An 18243-nucleotide genomic window follows, 5' to 3' on the forward strand; every position below is an offset into this window, starting at 1 on the left:
ATGGATTAAAAACTTAAACATAAGACCTAACACTATAAAAACCCTAGAAGAAAATCTAGGCAAAACCATTCAGGACATAGGAATAGGCAAGGACTTCATGACCAAAACAACAAAAGCATTGGCAACAAAAGCCAAAATAGACAAATGGGACCTAATCAAACTCCACAGCTTCTGCACAGCAAAAGAAACAGTCATTAGAGTGAATTGGCAGCCAACAGAATGGGAAAAATTTTTTGCAGTTTACCCATCTGACAAAGGGCTGACATGCAGAATTTATAAAGAACTACAACAGATTTACAAGAACAAAAGAAACAGGCCCATCCAAAACTGGGCAAAGGATATGAACAGACACTTTACAAAAGAAGACATACATGAGGCCAACAAACATATGAAAAAAATGCTCATCATCACTGGTCATTAGAGATAGGCAAATCAAAACTACATTGAGATACCATCTCACACCAGTTAGAATGGCAATCATTAAAAAATCTGGAGACAACAGATGCTGGAGTGGATGTAGAGAAATAGGAACACTTTTACACTGCTGGTGGGAGTGTAAATTAGTTCAATCATTGTGGAAGACAGTGTGGCGATTCCTCAAAAACCTAGAAATAGAAATTCGATTTGTCCCAGCAATCCCATTACTGGGTATATATCCAAAAGATTATAAATCATTCTAATATAAGGACATATGCACATGAATGTTCACTGCAGCACTGTTTACAATAGAAAAGGCCTGGAACCAACCCAAATGCCCATCAATGATAGACTGGACAGTGAAAATGTGGCACATATACACCATGGAGTATTATGCAGCCATCAAACATGATGAGTTCGTGTCCTCTGTAGGGACATGGATGAACCTGGAGACCATCATTCTCAGCAAACTGACACAAGAAAAGAAAATGAAATACCGCATGTTCTCACTCATAGGTGGGTGTTGAACAATGAGAACACATGGACACAGGGAGGGGAGCACTACACACTGGGGTCTGTTGAAGGGAATGGGGAGGGACAGCAGGGGGTGGGGAGATGGGGAGAGATAACATGGGGAGAAATGCCAGATATAGGTAAGGGGAGGAAGGCAGCAAATCACACTGCTACATGTGTACCTATGCAACTATCTTGCATGTTCTTCACATGTACTCCAAAACCTAATATGCAATTAAAAAAAAAAAAAAGAAAAGAGAAAAAACAATAATACAATAAAATGGCTGCCGAGGGACCGGTCAGTGGTTATTGTAGAAAATCAATGTTTCTGTATCTATCTCACAGGAATAATTTTGGTTAGTCAGCAATATAGGTTTTCAACAGGTAAAGTCAATATATCAACTATTGCAGTTAAAACTGAAGATAGCTGTGTCTCCTGTAAACTTGTGATAAAGAAATGGATTAAATTGAGATTTAAACCTTCTGAATAGTGTTTTCTATCTCAAAGTGATCCATAAGTAACCTGTTTGTATGAGTGTGTTTTAGAATCCAGAATAAGTAGAAAGCCAAATAAAATTAAATACATTATCACTGATGACTTTTTATGGAAACTCTATACCCTTAAAGAATTAAAAGGGTAATAAAAAGTCCAGTGAAGACTTAAGTGTAGAAGCAAATGAAGGTAAGAACTGCCATTATCAGTGGGCTTAATATTTGTCTCATGCTTCTCCTGCATTTCTGTACCCTAAAGGTTTACACTTAGATGACTTACCACCCTCAGAGCAGTGGAGCCTTGCTGGGCTACTTAATCTAGACCTAATCCAGCTCGAGAATTTGCTCCCACTCATCACTGAGAAGCCACTTCCACCTATCCCTAAATTCTCAGAAGAATCCTGATTCATGAGAGAAATTCTAAAGAGCCAATGAAGAATCTTTTTAGGCTCAAAAGGAGTCCTGGAGATACTCATTCTGTTTCTGAACTTCTTTAAGCGTATCAGATCAGAAATATCTAGGCCTTAATAAAGTCATGTCTTCTGCAGTGACATGGATGGAGCTGGAGGTCACCACCCTAAGTGAAATAATTCAGAAACAGAAAATCAAGTAACAGACATTCTCCCTCATAAGTGGAAGCTAAACAATTGGTACACATAGACATACAGAGGGAAAGGACAGACACTGGGGACTCCAAAAGGGAGAGGGTAGTAGGAGGGTGAAAGGTGGAAAATTACCTGTTGGCTATGATGTTCACTACTGCAGTGATGGGTATGCCAAGAGCCATTATGTAATATGTCCATGTAACACACCTGCACATGTACCCCTGGGATCTATACAAACGAATGTTTAAAAACTTTTAAACATTAAGCCTCCAAGGAATAAACTAAAGACAAATGGCCTCTACTTGAGGTTACCTCTCAAACTGTAGTGGGCAAAAGAGAGAAAAAAAATCCAGGTTAAAATAAAAAGCTGACTACAAGTGACTTTTTAAGTGGCCTTATGAACTGTTCTTGTGGCTCAAGGTCTTACCTAGGTGTCTATATTAAGGAAATTCATAAAGTAAGCCTGCAGAAGAGTAAGAAAACTTTGTAAAATTTCATGAAATGACTACAAAATATGCCACTATTTGGCATTAGCCAAATAATGTACTCATGATACTTAACATTTTGTAAATTTCTAAAGTATAGTTTAAATGGAAAAAAAAATCTAATTATTTTGCTTCCTGGACTCTTGCTTTTTGGAAAGTGTTTCACTAGAGATCAAAATGTGCTGTTGCTGGGAAAATAAATTATTTTAGTGACAAAGTCCTATGTGGCTTCAATCAAGTTATCTCAATATGTGGTGTGTGTATATATAGAGATAGATGATATACTATTATCAGCTGCTTAGACTATATTTTGAAATTGTCCAGTTTCAAGCCTAGAATTATTCAAATGTTAATGTTCTCATGGTCAGCATGAATGAATTTGTATACAATTCCTCCAGCTTCCAACAAAGGGATTCCTATAGTTAGAAAATCTCTCTCTGCTATAAACTGTAATATAAAATCTAAAAATTCACCATATTCCAGCCTCGAACACATCAGGAAAAAATAAATTATGTACATATAGAGGACAGACTTTGTTACTTTGTTCTAATATATTTTAAAAATATCATTATAAGAGCAGAGTTCTGGAGCAGAAATATGCAATTCAACTTTATTGATTATGCCTTAGGCATAAGGAAATGAGTTAAGCTAAGTGGAATTATGGATGGCGGTAAACAAGATGAAATGGGGTGATAAATACATGAACAAGATAATGTTTCATGGATCTTACAAACTAGTAAAAATGTGTAATTCTCACCTCGAAGCTTTCGTCTAAGCAATGAATCACATTTAAATTGAGTAAAAGAAGATCAATTAACAGGATGTGAAGGAAGACTATAAATATGAGGCTAGTAAGGCTGAAAATTTTCTCCTCCAAATATTTCTGCCGTTTGTTGTATGCTCAAGAAAGGAGCATATATTTCTTCTAATAAGCTTTACACAAGTACTATAAGTATATCCTTTCAAACACAAACCAAAGCCAAATAAAAGTACATTTTTCCTTATTTTCCTATCAGAAAAGTTAACAATTCCCTATATATAATCTTAAACAAAATAATACAATTTCCAGCACCTACTAACAGCGCTATGATGATGTTCATAAAGTTAATTCTGCTTAATATCAGGATGAAACCTACCTCCCAGCACAGCAGGATAAAGATCTATCCACATTACACAGAGAGCCCAAGGACAGTCTTCAAGTCTGTATTTTACCATACCACTCTCCTCATGTCCCTAGTACATTTTTTGAAAGAATTATGTTTTAGCTCCATTAAGTGAAATACCCACCAACCAGAAATGCTTTTCCTCAACTTCTTTAATCTACAAAAGTTTCAGGCACACAATCTGACAAAATACATCAGACTCAAGACATCCGATTTAAGTATTTTAGGCATATTTAATAAATAACTTCAGTAAATAGCACTGTAAAAAGTGAACTATTAAAACTAAAGGCACTTAAAACAAGAATATAACTAGTATGAAACAAGATGGGCAACTCAAATGATGAGAAGTAAACACACAATGATCTGTTATGGCACTAATTCGAAGTAAGACTCGCATAAGTGATAGCTGTTGCATAAGCCATGGTACAACTTCACATGTTCATTAAAAAGGCAAATTTACAGCTAAAACGTCAAAGAAAAAGTACTGCTAAAAAAAAGTCTTACCCCCAACTTGCAAACAAATACATTAAAAGATTAGGTGATAAAAAGCACCGATATTAAACAAAATAAAAATAATAAAATAAATTCAGCTCGAAAGGTCCCCATTCAGCAAATACTTTGTAAAGTATGGCCTTTATGTAAATAGTGCTAAATCAAGGACTTTTTAGCAGGAAAATGCTCAGTACTTTTATCTAAGGCTTGAATTCATAAAGGGAAGGCATAAAAGTTAACAATTATTAAGTAACTCTTAAAATGGCACACAAGTTTTAAAGCTATTGGTTTTTCCTTCCTAACTCTCTGAATTTTTCCCATGGCCTTCATAGATAGACTATTTCAAACCTACTTTACGCAGAAACTCTCAACGTACTTGTCTTTCAGATATGTCATCAGTCATGATTAACAGGCAAATAGCAAAATGATAGATTTAAAACAATCCTTAACTAGCTGGCAGGACATTTACTTTGGATTCTGCGTAACTACAATCTGACATATTTATAAAGCTAAAAATCAGTTTTAATACATGATTAACAGAAATTCTCATCATGCTCATTAACTATTGCCCTTTCAATCGCTATAGAAATATCACTTAATCCAATAAGAGCTTGATTTCAACAGTACAGGAAGAAAAGGTCAAAAGGCACAACGTGACCTTAGCTGACAAGAATAACCATCCTGTCTCAAGTCTTTTGTCAGTCCCTGGCATGAATTACATTATTTTCAAAATAATAAAAAAATTTTAAAAATTATACATATTGTACATTTTCAAAACCTGCACATGAGTAAAACCATGGCAATATTGCCCTAAAGCTACCTAACTGTGACTATGAAAATTGCTACTTTGTATTCAGTGTTGTGAGATTTGCACAGGTAGTACTCATTTTCCCTCATACTTCGGATTGACCACAGTTGTCACGGCACTCTTATAAATAGGATTTTCACCCTAAAAAAAAAAGTGAGAAAAATTATGAGTGACTCTACTAAAATCATGAAGCATAATTTTATAAACAAAGTCTAAAAGTTGCAGTCATTTTAAGAAGTCATTTCTATTTTATCTGTCCAGATATCACAGTTGTCTCAAAGGCATTAATAGTAGCTTATATATAAAAATGGAAAATGGAAGCTTTGCTTTACAAACCAAATGATGCCCCTGTTATCTGGTACTATTTCATTATTGAGTCCTTCCTCCACTGGTGGCTTGATTTAAGAAAGTTCTCCATGGAACAGAATGTGCTGTCATCGTGGATTTTCTCCTTTCAACTACCTTGTAGTGCCTGCCTGAAGGAAGCATCAGCTCCGCTGTCATCACTGCCTGATTCTTATCCCTTTATTGTGTACAGAAGGCGCCTGCTAATCAAAATGGGAATCCTTGGCTTTCATGCTGGGAGGGAGGTGTGCTTCCGGGGTCTCCTACATAAGTTACCAATTTAGAGAATTATCAGGTAAGGCTGTCATTGTGTCACGAATGGAACTGAGCCCCATGAAGTCACACTGCCAAATTTGCTTAGAATGCTAGATAATTAACATTCCTTATGAAAAAACTGTTATGCTTCAATATCATATTGGTGAAATGTCTTACTGCAATGCTGTAATATAGTTAACAGGTCTGCAGTCAAGCCCAGCAGGCAGACCCGAGCCGTAAACGCAAGGGATCTTTCAAGATCCAAAACTATACTGACAGTGATGTTTTAAGCAGAAAAAACATGTAATTCCGTATCACCATTTTCCTTAAAAATTATCATATACCATAGGTGCTACATTTAAATATTTGCTATAGCATTCTTTTTTCTCCAATTCATATAAATTGAAAGCAGGCTTGAAAGCCAAATGAGACGTGTGACCAAATGACACTTTATCAGAGAAAATTACCTGAGTACAAATCAAAAATACTTGTTAACTATCAGGGAAACATTTTTTAGGTAAAAATTAAGGTTTTAAAATGTTGTTTCGTTTTATATCTCACTACAGAACCAACGGCAGATGATTAAAAAATATTTATAGAAAGCATCTAAAAGCAGTTTTTGATCTAAAAGTAATTTTTGTTTTTAAATTTTATTCATACTTCAATGCAGACTGTATTTGGATCGGCCTTTAGGTGCCACAATTTCTGCCCTCAAGGAAAGTGAGAGGCATGAAAATAAGGCACTCTGATATAGTACATAACAGAGTTACGAACATAATCTCAGAATAGTATGAGAAAAAAAGTGATTAATTTTATCTGAGAAAATTAAGGATATTTTCATCATGAAATTGACTATAAACTACTGGTTGATACATAGGAATCTATGCAAAGTTAAGGTGTAGGGAAAAGAATGGGACATTTTAAGTAGAAATATACACAGTTCACAGTTTTTACTTAGGGAAGGACTGGTGCCTTGGCTCATGCCTGTAATCTCAGCACTCTGAGAGGCCAAGGCGGGTGGATCACTAGAGGTCAGAAGTTTGAGACCAGCCAGGCCCACATGGTCAAACATCATCTCCACTAAAAAAACAAATTAGCCAGGCATGGTGGCAGGTGCCTGTAATCCCAGCTACTTGGGAGGCTGGGGCAGGAAAACTGCTTGAACCCGGGAGGCACAGACTACAGTGAGCTGAGATCGTGCCACTGCACTACTCCAGCCCAAGACTCCATCTCAAAAAAAAAAGGAAAAAGAGTCAGGGGGCATATGATCTGAGATGAGGAGACAACCAAAGAATGGCCCTGGAAGCCTTGCTGTGAAATCTGAACTTCATCCTGCAGGTGGGATACCACTGAGGGAAAAATAGTATTCCACCTACAGGATGAAGGAAAAAGCCAGACACTTGCGTAGCTGCCTTCTGCAAGACACCAAATAAACCACTGTGATTTCAGCTCAGCAGCTTGTGTGATACCAATCAGAACCCGACAACATGCCTCAGTCCTCAGTCCCCTCTCCTCAATATACACCTTGATCGGTTGTTTCAGAAACATGGAGAAACTCAGGATCCCTCAGAGACAAACAGCATATAATGTGTATGACAAAATTGTGCAAACTCTCAGCTCTAGTCCCAATTGAAGTTAATACATTATACAGTTGTGACAACAGACATTTCAAAATGGGGGTCAGAAAACTGGATTCTTGCAACTACCATCTTAAAAAGCCAGAGCACAAATAAGTTAGGCTCCACATTTATATCCTATCTGATTGGAGGCTAAGTGCTATTTGGTCCTTCAAACATGTTGGAAAAATAAATTATTATCTAATTAAGTTTCTTTAAAATAATGTGTTTGCTAAATCTAGTATTTAAAACTCAAGAATTATAAGGGAAGAACAAAATAATAATAATAATAATGAAAGAAAGAAAGCCCTACCCAGCTGAGTCCAAAGTGTAATTTACATGGAAGAACTTACCTTTGGAGAAAAATCTATCTTGTCATATACACAAACATTTGTATTTATTACTTCAAAGTCCATCCAAACAAAAGTTTAACATGCAAGGTTAGATGTAAAATTAAGCTCACTATCTGCATTAGGCATCATTTTAAATGGAGGTAAACTAAAATAATTCAGATTAGTTTCCATCATTCAGAGTGCAACACCACCCAACCCCAACAAAACCCGAATCAAGAGAACAGGGTTACATTACGAAAGGAAGCCCTCAGTGCTCAGTAAAATGTTGTCTTTGTGCTCACTCTGCAATAGCTTCTATAATGTATTAGATATGTAATGCAGAACTGTGGGAGATTTCGGATCCACATTTAAACCTGCATAGCAGCAGATGAGGACAATTTTTTTAACCCACTCCAATAGTTAGAAGCTGAGAATGTGACACGTTCTTTTTACCGCTCCTACTTATGCCAAAGTAATTAGTGCCTGCGAAATATTTCAAAAATATTGGTGACATAATTGACGGGCAAACCTTGGTCCATATCAGAAATTTTTTTTACAATCTATGATATAATTTCTTGATGCTTATTAATTTATTTCAATTTTACTTAGTTAAGTTCTACTTTTTCTTGAGAAAATATCTCAAAAATAATCATATTGCCTGGACTTCAATAATGCAAAGAAATTTTTACCAAACTTTTGCTTCTTGAATTACATTAAATGCTTCTTTTAACAACATTTTAGCCATATATACATTATAAGCATTAAGTTTAAATAACATTTACTGATAATTTCCTTCAAAATACAATTTATTTTTTTTTTTTTGAGACGAAGTTTCGCTGTTGTTACCCAGACTGGAGTGCGATGCAACGATCTCGGCTCACCACAACCTCTGCCTCCTGGGTTCAAGCAATTCTCCTGCCTCAGCCTCCCAGTAGCTGGGACTACAGGCATGCACCACCATGCCCAGCTAATTTTTTTATTTTTAGTAGAGATGGGGTTTCACCTTGTTGACCAGGATGGTCTCAATCTCTTGACCTCGTGATCCACCTGCCTCGGCCTCCCAAAGTGCTGGGATTATAGGCGTGAGCCACCGCGCCCGGCCTTCAAAATGCAATTAAAGGTACGGAAAGGGTGAAAATTTCACCTCTCTGTCTGAAAGAAATTTTTTTCTCCCGTGAAAAATAACCACATGAAATTGTCAATATTTGACTATTTTTTTTTTCCTACAACTAAAGAAAATAATATAAAAGAAAAAAAAAAAGCCTGGCAATGTCATTGACTAATCAGTTTTCCTCTAAAAATGACTTTCTGTAAAGTATTAAGTGAGAACAAGAAAAACATGTCATCACACACTAATACAAATATGCTCCAACCCTGCCCATATGTGAATCTGAATATAATTTTCTGCCATCAAATTTAACTTTAAAAAGTCTTATGGTCTACTTAGAAATAAAAATCTGACAAGTTAATGATTTCTAATATTATCAGTACTTCCTATATCACTTATAACTATTAAACATTCCTGTACTTAGGCTCTTTTTCATGATCCGTTTGTAAGCACACTCCCAACAGTCAATAAGCATAACTGCGGCATTGGGTTCCATGTATTCAAGTGACTGCCCTACTAAGATGTTTGCCAACAGAGGTGGTGTTAACTCCGACAGAGGAACAACAAATTGTCAAAACTCTGTAAATCTCTAAAGAAGACTGATCTACCTCTTCCTAACCAGGTAACAGGGACTTCTGAAGATACGTAACTGCTACCAAGTAGAATATCATAGACAAGAACATGAACTCTGGAGCCCAATCGCCTGGGTTCAAATCCCAGCTCTCTGACTAACTAGCCATGTGAATTTGGTCAAGTTATATAACCCTTATGTGTCTCAGTTTCCTCATATGTAAAAAAACAGGTATAAACATCATTCCTTCAACTTTCACTATGAAGATTAAATATAGATTAAGTGTTTACAATCATGCCTGAGACACAATGAGTTCTATGTAAGTGTTACCAACACCGTCTTTATCTGCAAAATAAGGTAGGCAGTGAGAAAATTGGAAATCTTCCAGGCCCTATTACAGTCAGTCAACTGGGAAAGAGAAGAAGAGTTCCCGATCACCAGTCAAGAGAATTTAGTTCTAATCACAATTAACCTTGGTTATCACTGAGTTTTAGGAGCTTGCATGATTATATTGAAATACGATGGAAGCATTTCATGAAAATTCAGACAGGAACAGTTTCAAACTTACACTTGAAAATTAGAATCATTCTCACATACACACACAGACACAGACATATATATAATATACAAAGATATATATATATAATATGGTCTTCCAGCTTTTAATGAAATTTAAAGTTATATTCAATAAATTAATCTCAAATCTTCTGAGAAACAATAATAATGATATTGTAGTTGCATACCACACAACTTACATTTAATTTTCTATTTTGCAATTTGGAGTCCATGATCAGTTTTCACTACCCAACCCTAAGTTTACTCTAACAATTTGTTATTTAAGGATAATACTGGTGGGGGCACAGTGGCTCACACCTGTAATTCCAGCACTTTGGGAGGCCAAGGCAGGCAGATCACTGGAGGTCAGGAGTTCTAGGCCAACCTGGCCAACATTGTGAAACCCCGTCTCTACTAAAAATATAAAAACTAACTGAGCATGATGGCAGGCACCAGTAATCCCAGATACTTGGGAGGCTGAGGCAGGAGAATCACTGGCATCTGGAAAGCAGAGGTTGCAGTGAGGGGAGATCATAACACTGTACCCCGGGCTGGGTGAAAGAGCAAGACTCTGTCTCAAAAAAACAAAACAAAACCAAAAACAGAAAAAGAAAAAAGGATACTATCATTCTAGGCATAGAATTGTTGTGAGGATTAGAGCTCACAAGCTGATTTCATATACTGGAGTGCATTTGCCAAATACAATTGCCCCATACAATACAGAATACTGACTCCCTTTGATAGATGAGAGAAGTGAAGTGGCTCAATGCTGTTCTACTTACTAAGTGGAAGAGCTGGGGTTTGACCTGAGGTCTGATTGCAAATCACATTCTCTTCTCACTACAACACAGCTGCTGTTTCTATACCACATTACTTATTTTAGTCTTTCTAAAAACGAAGTTAACACACAAAAAGAAAAGCCGCAATAGCGATATAAATAAAGCCAGACTTAAAAGAAAAGCAATAGTGATAAAGGGCACACAGTGCAGTAAAAAAGTAAATGTTCACATGCAAAGGCAGAAAGTGAAAGAAAATACGAACGGCAATTTAGAGACCAGTTTTACGTCCGTAGTTTGGATTCTTGAAATTATTAATAGGACTCTTGTATATCGGATTTTCTTGCTAAAGTAAAAGAAATAGTTTCTAATGATTTCATCAGAAAAAAAATAGACATTTATAGTGTTCAAACACTATAAAGGGAATTTTTTTCTATTTCTACCCTTGTGAAATTTATAATTTTAAAAATTGATAATTTAAAAAAATTCCAGCAAACTGTAGTTAAGTGCAAGTAACTACAATTCATTTACAACTTAAAAAAACTAAAGATTGCCAATGCTTTCTTGTATCAAAATATGAATACACAGAGGCTGAAACTGACTCCATATTTCAAAGCACTAAATGCTAACATAAACTTTCAGTCACTTAGGGCTTTTAAAATTTTTATAAGCCAAGGTTTACTGAGATATAATTTTCATAGAGGAACATATACCTTTTTAAAGTACATAGTTCCATGAGTTTTCAAATACATAAATACATCCAAAATCAAGATCATCCCAGGAAGTTTCCTTATGGCCCTTTGCGGTGAACCCTTTTCCTCATTCCAGCCCCTAGCAACAACTGATTTTTGCCCATATAGTTTTGCTTTTCCAGAATGTCCCTTAAATGAAATCACATAGTATATAGCAGGGGTGTCCAATCTTTTGGCTTCCCTGGGCCACCTTGGAAGAATAATCATTGTCTTGGGTCACACATAAAATATACTAATGATAGCTGATGAGCTTAAAAAAAAAAAAGTCACCAAAAAAAAAAAATCTTACAATTTCTAAGAAACTTTACAAATTTGTGTTGGGGCCACATTCAAAGCTGTCCTGGGCTTCATGTGACCCACGAGCTGCGAGTTGGACAAGCTTGGCATATAACCTTTTGAATCTGGCTTTCACTGAAGGTTCTTTGTCTTTTTTTGTTTGTTTTTTTAAAGAAAGAAGCAGCTTTCCATTGAATAGCTTGCTACACAGGTAACATTATTTAGGATTCTATTTCACATTAGATGAAAAGGCAGATTTAGGATCAAAACTATTAAAGAAATAAAAATACCGGCCACAGTAACTAGAATATACGTGTTTATAATCAATGTTTTGTTTCAATGAGATATATTTAGGATGCTTCCTGTTTTTCATTAAACGCAAATTCTTTGAATGAGAAACTTTTGGGGGACTAAAATATTTAAAGGAATTTAATAATCAGCCTGACAGTTAATAAGTAAGTCTTAGGAGTATTACATTTGATTTATAAGCCACATTGGTTTTTGGATGTTTTGTAACTTACCGTGTCCCATTTGGCATTCATTTTCTCCTTTTCAAATTTAGCAAATTCCCTTCGGTCATGAATTATCATTAAAAGCTTCCATATCAGCAGTAATGCAAGGCCAATAAGAACAATTCCAGCAACCACACCAGCTACAATTGGAATGATATCTGGACCTGTAGGACACTCTGGAAAATAAGAAGGTAGTAAGGAGCACACAAGGGACAAACACATGCAGAGTCCAGCGACAACCACAAAGAGCTGCGCAGTATCTTATAAAAAACATACAGAAATAAACACACAAGACAGTGAATGCACGCTATCCCAAAGACTCCATAAAGTAGCTTTTGGAACAAGTGAGTTTAGGAGGTCACATGATCAATGAACAAAAATCATGTATTTTTCTACATATATAATGTATTTCTACATATTGAAAATAGAAATTTTTAAACAGTATCATTTATTACAAAATGAAGAAGCATGAAAAACTTACATATAAGTCTAACAAAATATATGCAAGATCTGCATGTTAACAATTGCTACACACTGATAAAAAGAAATCTTTAAGACTGAAGAAATGGAGGGATATTCCATGTGCATGAATTACAAAATCTAATACTGTCAAGATGTCAATTCTTCTGAACTGGATCTATAAACTCAACGATATCCCACCCAAATTCCCGGCAGAACTTCTGTAGCAATTAGCAAACCAATTCTAAAATTTACAAAAAAGGCAGAGAACTAGGGAAGTGTCTCAAAAACACTTTTGGAAAGAATACAGTTGGAAGACACCTGCTTCAGGACAAGCTATAAAGCTACAAGACCATGTGGTATAGCTAACAGACAGACTCAGATACATGGAACAGCAATCAGAGTCAGAAACAGACCTACACATGTAAGGTCACCTGATTTTCAACAAAGGTGGAGAAAGGACAGTCTTTTTTCAACAAATGCCCCTGGAACAAGTAGACACTAATATGAAAAAAAAACTGACCCTTTTGCCATACACTAAGACTAACTCAAAATAAGTTACAGATCTAAACGTGAAACCAGAAACTATAATAAACTTCTAGAAGAAAACACAGGAGAAAAAGCTCTAAAATCTTGGGTTAGGCACAGTTCTTACAGACAATGTAAAAGCAAGATTCACAAAAAGAAAAACTTGGTAAACCATACTTCATCAAAACTGAAACCTGTGGTGTTCAAAAGACACTTATAAAAAGATAAGGAGGCACAGGCTGGGAGACAATATTTGCGAAACACCTAGCTGATAATGCAAAACAGTACGAGACTCTAAGAGTATGGCAGCTTCTTACAAAGTTAAACATATGCTTACCATATGCTCCAAAATGCCATTCTTAGAATTTACCCAAGAGAAATGAAAGCTTATGTTCACACAAAAGCATGTACACTAAAGTAGCAAATTCCAAAGAATCTATAAAAAGCTACTAGGAAAACTAAGATTAAAAAAAAAAAGTTTCACCTCCTGAGAAGTTAAACAAATTCAACACTTATATATTAACATCCTTTAGCAAATTATCTTTCCCAGTATTCAAGACTAAATCAAGCTCTAATTTTAAAATCATCAATCATAAAAAAGTCTTATTATGCACCTGGTGTCAGGTACCATTCTAAGTGTCTTACATAGATCACTGCATTTAATCTTCAAACTCTCCACTCAGAAAATTTAAAATTGGAGCTCTCTTTTCCTTATTTCTTGTATGGTTAATTAAATACTATTTTAGGCTTCAAGAGATGAAAAATTTCCCAACTTGAACCTAAAATATTCCAGCTGGAGGCTGTTTCTGGATTTTAGGCCTAAATACATAGAATCAAGATGTAAGAAATGAAAAGAAGGGTTGAAATCATTAGATTTATACCTGGATTCTCCACAACATGAACCATAATCTCGTTGTTTCCATTCACTGAGTATGTGAAATAGAACCAACAGTCATCAACATCTTTCTCCTTACAATGGGAGACAGGATCAGGTTGGACTGGCTGGGGCAATTTTTCCCGACTTTCTACCTTGGTAATGTTAAAATATGAACATTCCTGTGCACATGTGTCTTTCTTTTCTCCTTTATTGAAGGCTCTGCACTGAACACATTCTCTGTTAAAAAAATATATATATATTACATTTAAATTTTATTATTTCAATAAATATTTACTAACACATATTTTTCATGCTAAACTCTTGTGACCAAATTGAATAAACAGCTATGAAGGAGGATTTGGGCAAATGAAGAGGCACATTACATTTCTGGATGGAGAAATTATTTGAAAATATGCTACTTTCCATAATAAAATATTAATTATAGCTCAAATTAAAACCCTATTAAGAAATAAAAGACAGTAAAATAAATTAGCCCTATCACATAGTAAATGTATAATATAAAAATCATAGTAATTTATTTTTGAGATGGATTCTTACTCTGTCACCCAGGCAGTACAATGATGCAATCTTGGCTCACTGTTGTAACCTCTGCTTTCTGGGTTCAAGGAATTCTTGTGCCTCAGCCTCCCAAGTAGCTGGGATTACAGGCACATGCCACCACATCTGGCTAATTTTTGTATTTTTAGTAGAGATGGGGTTTGACCACATTGGCCAGACTGGTTTCGAACTCCTCACCTCAAGTGATTCACCTGCCATGGCATCCCAAAGTGCTGGGATTACAGGTGTGAGCTACCGTGCTTGGCCAAAATCATAATAATTTGAATAATGTTACTAGTATAATAATTCTTCAAGAGGAAAAATCTTTAATTCGGCTTAGCTTTGTCAAAGGATAGTAATTAAGAAACTGGTAATGCCAATTTAATAAAGGTTACCATGTAAATTCAATTATCTAGCAAATTCAGATCAAAATAATAGTACAACTCTCACATGACACACTTCATACCATGTAATAGATACTAGCTGTTGAGAAAGAACTTTTAGGAATTAAAGAATAGGCTTCCACATGGCAGGCATTTTATTTATACTATAATCTAATATTGGCAGTGTTCTGGTTCTAGTAACAATACAGGCTTAGGAGAGCCAAGAGGAAGTATCAACTATTTCAAGCAATTAGGAAATACTTACTTATGCTCAGCACAGACACCAAGGCAGGTCTGACACATCTCACACGTTTGCCCTTGAAACTTCGGATCTGTACACTTACAGACACCACACTCACAGATGCCCCGACCATTGCAGATCTGTCCGTTGCTGGCTACGCAAGTACTAGTATCCAAAGAACAGTCACACGCACTGCCAGTGTAGTTGGGGTAGCACTCACACACACGACACTTGCAAACACCATTTCCTGCAATTAAGCATATGATTTCTCAAAATAATGGTAAAAATATACAATCACAGTATTGACTGAAAAGTACAATAAGCACCATGTGAGAAAGTGTACCTAGGGGCAGGGCTGACCCTCAAGCTACCCCTGTTTTTACTTATGCACCAGGTAAACTCTTAAGATATCACATCTTACAACCACTTCAAGCCCTTTACTTACCTCCACAAATTAAGCCATTGGATCTATCACAGTTGAAATTATCACACTCGCAGAATTTGCCAGAATAAATTTCATTTGTATTATCCCTCTTCCTACAAACACACTGTCCACAGATGCACTCTCCATTGTTACTGCAGATTTCTGAACTGTTTTCTTTCCTGCAGTAAGCGTCCATATCTTCACTGTTGACTTCATCTGTGCTGCATTCACAATGCCTACCAACACGCCCCTCGTTGCACCTGAACAAAGATTCCACAATTGCAATCACACAAAACAAAAATAATTTAAAAGAGAAATACTAGGAGAGGAAATAAAACTACAAAAAATATCTCTGCGAGCTACCAATCTATTAGATGGGATTGTCCATGCCACACATCATAGATGTGTAGTGAAGTGTACACACATGTGCAAGCAAGGACAAATACACAGGCGTGCACATACATCCCAGTCACTCAAGTTTCTACAGAATATATGCAAGAGTCTAGGAAAAAAATTTCTTCAGGAAAGTAACAACTTTGGTGAAGATAAAAATATATCTAGCAATAAATTATGAACAACACATGTGGAAAGGCAAAATAAACAATTTTAGAGTATGTTAGTTACATTTTTAAATGGTATGCTATTACATTTCCTATTCTAGGTGAACTGTCTCTAAATTTAAAACAACAATCTATTAACCTAAAGAAATATAATAAACACATGCAAAAAAGTGTACAGAAGTTGAAGAAAAGTGTACAGAAGCTGAAAAAAACATACTGTGTATACTATTTAAAATATAATATACCATTTAAAAATAAATGTATCCTACAGGTACAGACTTTTCAGAATCCCTGTGTATTTTCAGAACATATAATGCTCACGCACACTGAATGCACTGATTCTGTATCTAGTAAATATACAAGCAAAGAAAGGCAAAGTATTTTCAAGATAACCTTTTTGGTTAAATGACATTTTACTAAAAATGGAACTGGCATGATTCAAACAAGATATGGAAAATTTAAAAATTCTAACATTTAAATTGTTATTCAGCCCAGACACTGAAAAACTCAATAGCCCTTCTAAGCCTAGTCATTTGGGGTTGACACCGGATTAAAACACTCTCCCCTCCTCCTATTCTTTTATGGAGAAGGCTGTATTCAAAGTATACTCAGTTCTTATTTTTCAATTAAAAAAAGGAACCACAGTGTGAAAATAAAATCTGAAGTAATCTTGTTAGTTTTCTTAGTATTAGATTCTACATGCTAAAAATACCATTTTCTCTTTATTTTACAACACATTATTTTTAAAATATTATTCCAACAATACAGAAGTACATATAGTACAAGATAAACATCTTCTATTGCTTTATAATTCCATTTCCCAGATGAAATCATTATCATTGGTTTGATGTTTTTTCAAAACATTTTTCTATAAATGTATTTTATACAAGCTTATTTTGTTCTAGACAATTCAGATTGCTCTCACATGAGGGAAATGCTATGTTAACTATTCGTTGAATATACTTCTTCTATGGCTATAAAAGCTTTTACTTTAAAGAGTAATTAAGCAGAAAAGGCAGGAAGGAGATTCCTATAAATATCACACATAAGATTATCAAACTGATCTTGTGGCAGGCAACCATGGTTAGAAAAAGCATTTGCTCTGAATAGAGAGATATTCTCTGGATGTCCCAAAATATGACCTGCCTCTATGCTCTAAACCAATGTAGCCCTTTCTTCCACTATCTGACAATGACCAGCTTACCTGCATGCGCCACACTCAAACGTCCCGTTTCCTTCATGACACTTGGGACTTCCGGGGATGCCTTCGCTTTGGCATTCACATTCACAGATGTACTGAAGAATAACCTCTACTTCCTCCGTAAAGCCCAGAGGCCTAATTTTAAAGGCGTCAGAATCCTTTTTTGGACATTTATTTGAAGTTATGCTAATTTCAAACTGAACCTTGAAGGGAAAAAAAAAGATCAACAACCAATTAAGCAATTTAAATCTACTAAAAATATTTTAAAAAGCTTCTCACTTAACATTTCTCAAAGTATAAACTAAATTTGCTTATAAATAAGCAATGTTTTCTTTTCTACAGAAAATGCTTTATACAACGTACCTCATCTCCAATGGAAATATTGGAACATTTTCTTCCATTTTCCCCTGTTCCATTCACCCCATTCTTGCAGTAAGATTTGTAACTTATTGTTACTCCTTCTGATAATTTGCTGTTTTCCAAAATGACTTCTGAGGAAAGGGACTAAAAGAATGCCTAATTATATACAGGAAAGTCAACAAAATGCTACTTGAATGCATAAAACCAATGGATAAACTGCTCAGAAAAGAATTATTTCAATAAAATATTTACAGGCCAAATCCAACTGAGTAACTGGAAAACACAGACGCTAGAGAAACAGGTTTTAATTAATAAAGATCCAATCTTCAAAATAAAATACACAATTCAAAGGAGTATTCCTGTTTTAATCACTGAGTTAAAATACTCAGGATCACACAGTACAGAGGGCTGTTATTAATTAGGAGGAGTCTTAAGAATGTGGAATAGGCCAGGCGTGGTGGCTCATGCCTGTAATCCCAGCACTTTGGGAGGCTGAGGTGGATGGATTACCTGAGCTCAGGAGTTCGAGACCGGTCTGGGCAACATGGTGAAACCCCATCTCTACTAAAATACAAAAAA

General features: G+C 35.5%; 1 protein-coding gene across 4 annotated transcripts in view; it reads right to left on the reverse strand.

Annotated features, from left to right (window-relative positions):
• Window positions 1–3888: 3888 nt before the first annotated feature.
• ITGB1 (integrin subunit beta 1) overlaps window positions 3889–18243 on the reverse strand; it is a 49757-nt gene continuing 35402 nt past the window's right edge. For 2 of the 4 annotated variants that reach the window (XM_017974179.4, XM_035307140.3), the window contains exons 10-17: window positions 17668–17808; window positions 17308–17507; window positions 15565–15803; window positions 15144–15366; window positions 13942–14174; window positions 12083–12249; window positions 10799–10879; window positions 3889–5116 (exon numbers count right to left, since the gene is read on the reverse strand). In XM_017974179.4, the coding sequence (XP_017829668.4) occupies window positions 10805–10879; window positions 12083–12249; window positions 13942–14174; window positions 15144–15366; window positions 15565–15803; window positions 17308–17507; window positions 17668–17808 (1278 nt within the window). In that variant the 3' untranslated portion in view covers window positions 3889–5116; window positions 10799–10804. The remainder of the gene's footprint in view (window positions 5117–10798; window positions 10880–12082; window positions 12250–13941; window positions 14175–15143; window positions 15367–15564; window positions 15804–17307; window positions 17508–17667; window positions 17809–18243) is intronic. The other 2 variants (XM_017974180.4, XM_078329849.1) reach the window with 1 other exon arrangement.

This window comes from Callithrix jacchus, chromosome 7 (genome assembly GCF_049354715.1).
Source record: "Callithrix jacchus isolate 240 chromosome 7, calJac240_pri, whole genome shotgun sequence".
In the NCBI taxonomy this organism is placed as follows: domain Eukaryota; kingdom Metazoa; phylum Chordata; class Mammalia; order Primates; family Cebidae; genus Callithrix; species Callithrix jacchus.